The sequence below is a fragment of the Salvelinus fontinalis genome, chromosome 25, assembly GCF_029448725.1.
Source record: "Salvelinus fontinalis isolate EN_2023a chromosome 25, ASM2944872v1, whole genome shotgun sequence".
NCBI lineage: Eukaryota > Metazoa > Chordata > Actinopteri > Salmoniformes > Salmonidae > Salvelinus > Salvelinus fontinalis.
The window spans coordinates 30,594,640-30,600,774 of record NC_074689.1 but is presented as its reverse complement, the minus strand read 5'-3'; the positions used below and the strand labels follow the sequence as shown (position 1 = coordinate 30,600,774).

General features: G+C 39.8%; 1 protein-coding gene across 1 annotated transcript; it reads left to right on the top strand.

Annotated features, from left to right (window-relative positions):
- Window positions 1-949: 949 nt before the first annotated feature.
- On the top strand, window positions 950-5,619 carry LOC129823334 (thioredoxin domain-containing protein 6-like). The gene is made up of 15 exons (XM_055882262.1): window positions 950-979; window positions 1,134-1,191; window positions 1,343-1,446; window positions 1,816-1,887; window positions 2,183-2,302; window positions 2,393-2,474; window positions 2,619-2,695; window positions 2,814-2,906; window positions 3,124-3,266; window positions 3,506-3,687; window positions 3,943-4,087; window positions 4,279-4,386; window positions 4,496-4,647; window positions 4,876-5,020; window positions 5,291-5,619. The coding sequence occupies exons 1-15, from the start codon at window positions 950-952 to the stop codon at window positions 5,508-5,510; spliced, it is 1,731 nt and encodes a 576-aa protein (XP_055738237.1). The 3' UTR covers window positions 5,511-5,619.
- The last annotated feature ends 516 nt before the right edge of the window (window positions 5,620-6,135 follow it).

Genomic DNA, 6,135 nt, shown 5'->3' with positions numbered 1-6,135 from the left:
TACATTGTTTGCGAACTGATATGTGACACGTATTAATGCAAAAATAACAAGCACAACAAGCAACCTAAAAATGTGGGGCTCAAAACAGCTGCCCTGAATGACGGGTCGCCACTGGTCAATACATATAAATCATTTAAAATCACATTTTACTTGATTGGAACTTTCCGGTTACTTATGTTTAGGTCACTGGAGCCACCTGCTGGTTTAAGCAAGTAATAACAGGCCAACGTTTTGTGACTGACAACGCCAATTGGTAACACATCGGCGAATCATGGATGCATAAACACTGACCTGGCTCACATAGCATGATATCAGAGTATTATCAACCAATTATTTACCAAGAAATGACTTTGTTACTCCAAACATAGCCTAATATGATCAACGATCGACCCACAGAGTTTTTAGTCGACCCTTTCGCGCGCCGAATAGGTACAGTACACTGTACACACGTACTTGTAAGGCAGATGGCTGTTCCAAAAGTATTGTAATGAAACAGGCAGGGAGCAGTCCCCGAATCCTCGACCTTCTAGCCTGAGGTCCGGCGCGCTATCGACTGTGCCGCAGAAGCATTCTCGTGCGGCAGTGTCGATTTCCGCGCTTATAAACCCAGGGTCGTCACAGTATATTTCTTACTAGCTAGCTACATTTGAATTGATCAAAGCAAGGTATGGCCAGTGACATATTTCTAGCTAGTTATGAAGTCCTAAGTCATAGCAATTGCATACTTTCAAAAAGAAAGAATGTTTGAAAGAGTGACTCTGTTGTTAAGGTAACGTTAACAGTATTATTGTTGCCAGCTGTTTAGCCTTCTGCTTACACTGCCAACTTTTGACGGTTTAACTGGCTAGCAATCTAACGTTCGCCTGTTGCTTTTTTCCCCACAAGTTTGAAAACAAAAATAGCAATGTAAATTAATCAATAATTATTTAAATATATTTACATTTAGAACATGTCAAGGAAAAAGGACGTCCAAATTCAAGTAAGGTTTGTCTACAACTAGCTAACGTTAACTCCCAACACAAATTTCTTGTTGTTCATCAGCAGTACAGTAACAGTAGCCGCCAGTCATTCTTTGAAATAAATAATTGTGTCTAAAGTACTTTACATTGTCCTTTTTTAATATCATTTTACAGATTGAAATATCTTCTGAAGAACAATGGGAGGAAGCATTGTCAGGCCCAGGACTTCTTGGTAGGCAGCTTTCAAAGGTTGTCACGTAGTAAATATGAGCTGCTTGAGTTTTCTTTAATGAGTGGTCATGCTGTCAGATAATGAACTAAGAAGCTGTCAGGCTGCTGTAGTTTTGATATGAGGAGTAATATGCTGATATCCATGTTTGTAGTAATAGAAGTCTACCAGAGATGGTGTGGGCCATGCAAGGCTGTGCAGAACATCTTCAGAAAATTGAGGAGTGAATATGGAGATGAGCTGTTGCGCTTCGCTATGGTAAGTTAAGGCATTTTCAGCTATCATTACCGTCAGATTCTGATCCTGGTACACTTCTGGTAACCCTGCTCATTAAAACCTAGCCAAACTAATTCTGGTACCTATCTGTGTGGCGGGAGGTCCATGATCCAGACCCTACCAGACCAGTAGCCTGGGTGGAGGTCCAATGTCAACACCTGGGTTTATTAAGGCATGCAACGGAACACGTTCTAGAAAGTTTTGCAACAGGTCCCTCCATGTTTCAGTCTTTTTTCTTCTTTTTGTTGTGCATTGAACACAACTTCCATCTGGGCCTCTGGAAATCCATACCCTTGTTGAAAAATAAACTGCTGTAAATTGTCATAGGTGCTCTGTTTAACTCACTTTCAGGGGGAGGCCAACAGTTTACTTGAGTTAAGTTCACTTAAAGGGAAATGTCAACCAGTCTTCCTTTTCTACTCTGTAAGTAGTGAGCTTATAACAGCACCATAATATTGTCATGATCTTATATCACTGAATGTCAAGTTACAGACAGTGTAATTTTTTATGCATCAGAATAGTTTGACAGGTGTTATGACATATGATATGTCACTTACCCACTAACACAAGGCTGTGTTAGCACACCTGTGATAATTGTGTCATAACCATGAGAAGTGTCCAAAAATATACTGTTGTTAGTTGGTGTAATATACTATTTTGACATTTGTGCTAAGAGTAAACCTTTCATTTGGCATCGTGGTGTGCTCTGCTGTTTCAGGGTGGTACATTGGTGTCAATAGTAAGAGGAGTCAATGGACCTCTTCTACAAAAAACTATGTTGGAACTGGTGGATCAAGAGAAGAAGAAGCAAGAACTGGGCTCAAAATATGTACCTGAAGTAAGAGGTTCCTAACATTGTCACCTGTAAGGGGTCTATAGACTGGTATACTGATGAGCATTTTGAACCCACCGTCAAACTTTCAAATAGGTCCACAAGCTTTTCTTAGAGGACAATCATCAAGCAAGAAAAAAGCCTCCGACGACCCAAAATGCCGACATAGAAATTGGCGGTATGTCACCAATTTCACTGCTAGAATACTGCTACATCGTTTCTTACTGTATGCATATATTTTCGTTTAACATTTTGTTGATAATAAATGTTTTGGGTAAGTTTGAATGGAGGGGATTTGAGGAAGTCTTGTGTGTGCCATTAGATCATGGTACATACCATGTGGTCATCATAAAGCCAGATGCTGTAGTAGGAGGTCAAGTGGAAGGAATCATACAAAAAGTAAGGTGTTTACTTCTAAGTGCTTCACATTAAATTCTTATAGTCTATCCTTGTTCATGTTATTGCATTTTACTTGAATATAATGGCTGCATTTAACTCACAAATGTATTGTGCATAGGCTTTAGATGCTGGTTTTTCAATTGTTGCGGAGGAGGAGAGGGTGTTGGATGAAGAGCAGATTCATGCTTTTTATAAGGAGAAAGCCAAAGAGGTGGGTGAAAGCAAGACAAAGAACATTACTTCTTACTATGCTGCACTTGTGACAAGGAGGGTTCAGTAACACAATTGTATCAGTATCACCCAATTGCATCCAGATACCTTAGAGCAGGAGTTTTCGTTTAACAAGAAAAAAAACACAAGTTATTAAAAAATAAAATACATACATGACAATTTTCACAATCTGACTAGAGTGATTTTTTATTTTCTAGCCAGCGTTTGTGAAGGCAATGTCTAGCGGGCCTGTCCACGCCTTGATTCTGTCTAAGGGAGACGAGGTGGGTGAAGGAGAGTCTCATTCATTGACAGCCATCATAGATCCTGAACACGCTGAGCTCATCCAACCAAAGAAAAGGTTTGGGTTCTCAGTGCAGTTTGCTGAGTAGATTAAACACACATGCCTGATGCACAATTGTACCACATCATGCAACCGATTGCAGATTTGAGAGGTTTGATCAAACGTACCAGAAATCAGCTAACATTTCCTTGTTCCTTTCTCTTAAACCTGAATATTGTTTTTGTAAAATCTTACCATTTTTTTTTTTTCAAGCAAAATGAATACAAAGTATGTGTGTTTTGGGTGATCTCTCTTAGGTCAAAGGTTGTACAGGAGGTGGATCTGGGCATGTCAGAAAGCAGTACTGAGGTGGCTAGCAGGCAACTGGCATACTTCTTCCCCACCTTTGATTTTTCTTTAGAGACGCATGTTGGATCCAATGCAAGGATTGAAAAGACTCTTGCTCTTATTCGTCCAAGTCTTCTCAGGGAGAAAAAAGGTATCTTCTACTTTTATGTTTTACATTTTATGCCAGAACTAAGTCCTAGCTCCTTTTATGAGTGGTTCAGAGTGGTTCAAATCTTCTTAGAGTTGCATTTTTCAGTGAACCTGTTCTAAAGTCAAACCCATAAATATGCATGTCTTATTATTATTGTTTAGTAATACTAGTCATGCCAATGTGTATCTTGTTGTTCCACCTGTTCATTTCTGTGCCTACTGACTGAGATTCTGGTTTGCTTTTCAACATGACAAGATGAGATCTTGAAGACGATCCATGACTCTGGCTTCCAGATAGCAATGCAGAGGGAGGTAACCCTCACTGAGGACCAGGCCAAAGAGTTCTACAAGGAGCATGAGGGCACTGACTTTTTCCCATGTCTAATTAACCATATGACCAGGTGACAAACTCCCACAATAATTTGCTTAGTTGGGATGTGGCGTGCTAAACAACAAAATAAGATTGATAGATGATCAAATATGCACAGTTTACAGTGACCACATGTAAAATAAACGATTGGCTACTGATTGTGGCGAATCGACAGCTTGAACTTTCTGACAGAAGTGTTTTGTTTCCCTTGTTGTATCGTAGTGGCCCCGTGTTGGCTTTGGCTTTGACTCGAGATGATGCAATCCAACACTGGAGAGGTTTACTGGGTCCAAAAGTCTTGGATGAGGCCAAAGAAAGATTCCCTGAAAGGTAGCAACTGGGGAACACTTCATTTGGATAGTCCTAGTTCATTTCATATTATTTATGTATGTTCAATTAACTGTCTCATCTCGCCACTGTAATTGTGCTTTATTCCTAGTCTGCGAGCCCAGTTTGCAATCGACAATGTGACCATCAACCAGATTCATGGCAGCTCTACTCCCGAGGAGGCTCAGAGAGATCTCAACCGCTTTTTCCCCACAGAGCACACACTGGCCGTGATCAAACCTGACTCAACACAAGAACACAAAGGTACAGTACCTGGGTCTCTGTCCTAACTTCATGGTTATTTATCCAGGCAATGTTAATATGTTTGCCTCATTATGGATAGATGGTTGTTGTAGGTTGTTTCAGTGTGAATGTATTTAAAGTACTCTTACAACAAATAAACTTGCAAATTGTTGTTTTAAAGAGACAAGTATTGTTTCTGTCATGACATTGAATGTCAATGAAAATTGTGGTTGTTGATCTTTATTTCAGATACCATTATGAATCAAATTAAAGAGGCTGGGTTTAGTATTTCACAAGTGAAAGAAACCAAACTGACACGAGAGATGGCAGAGGAGTTCTACAAAGATCACAAAGGGAAGGACTTCTTTAATAACCTGGTTGACTACATGTCACAGTGAGTTGCCATGTTCTTTAACATTCAAGACCTGCAATCATTTGAGTTTATAGTTTGCTAGAATGAACCTTAAGTCTTGACCCTTGTTTGGATTTATTCTATTCCATTTCAGGAGATTTATTCAAATACTTATTCAACAATTGAATAGTGCAATTTCTTTTCAATTTTCTTTTCAACTGCCTAAATGTATCAGATTTGAATTGAATTGACCCCAACCCTGGTCTTGACATTGCATCAGCTTTAACTGCCGATTTGATTTATCTTTTGTAGAGGTCCATCTATCATGATGATCCTGAGCAAAGAAAACGCTATCGCAGAATGGAGAGAGATGATGGGGCCTGCCGATCCTGAACAGGCCATGCAAGTCAAACCCGACTCTCTACGTGCACAGTTTGCCAAAAGCATCTTGGAGAACGCCGTGCACGGCTCGTCCAATGTCCAGCACGCCATGGACAATATCAAGTTCATTTTTGGGGATATACCGTCATAAACACTGGAAAACCGATAAGCCCACACATAGGTTTAATAATGCCTACATGTGAGTAGACTTGAAGATTGTATTGAATGGGGAGTTGGAGGGAACCTACTGTATAGGTACACTATTGTTTGAGATGTTTCCAATAATAAAATACAAATTGAATTTACTACAGATTTGAGCAGTCATGTTTTCCCCCATGGACATTTTTATGTGTTTTCATGTACTACAGATTTTGTGTCGTGGTAGGCTTCTAATCTGGATTTCCATCATGAGCTTTATGTATCCTGCTCTACGCACCTCTAGGAAATGGACACCTGAGGGCGCCAAATACTTGTCCGACAAACCCTTCTGATATTTTCATACAGTATATATATATATTTATATATATATATGCTGTGTACAAAACATGGGGAATCCAGGTGAAAGCTATGATCCCTTATTGATGTCACTTGTTAAATCCACTTCAGTCAGTGTAGATGAAGGGAAGGAGACAGGTTAAATAAGGATTTTTATGCCTTGAGACAATTGAGACATGGCTTGTTTATGTGTGCCATTCAAAGGGTGAAGGGGCAAGACAAAAGATTGAAGTGCCTTTGAACGGGGTATGGTAGTAGGTGCCAGGTGCACCGGTTTGAGT

Excerpts from the sequence above, each read along its gene's own strand:
- LOC129823334 (XM_055882262.1), top strand. The coding sequence starts at position 950 with ATGTCAAGGAAAAAGGACGTCCAAATTCAA. Across the intron at positions 1,888-2,182 it reads CAGTCTTCCTTTTCTACTCT|GGTGGTACATTGGTGTCAAT; the intron begins GTAAGTAGTGAG and ends CTGCTGTTTCAG. Across the intron at positions 4,387-4,495 it reads AAAGAAAGATTCCCTGAAAG|TCTGCGAGCCCAGTTTGCAA; the intron begins GTAGCAACTGGG and ends CTTTATTCCTAG.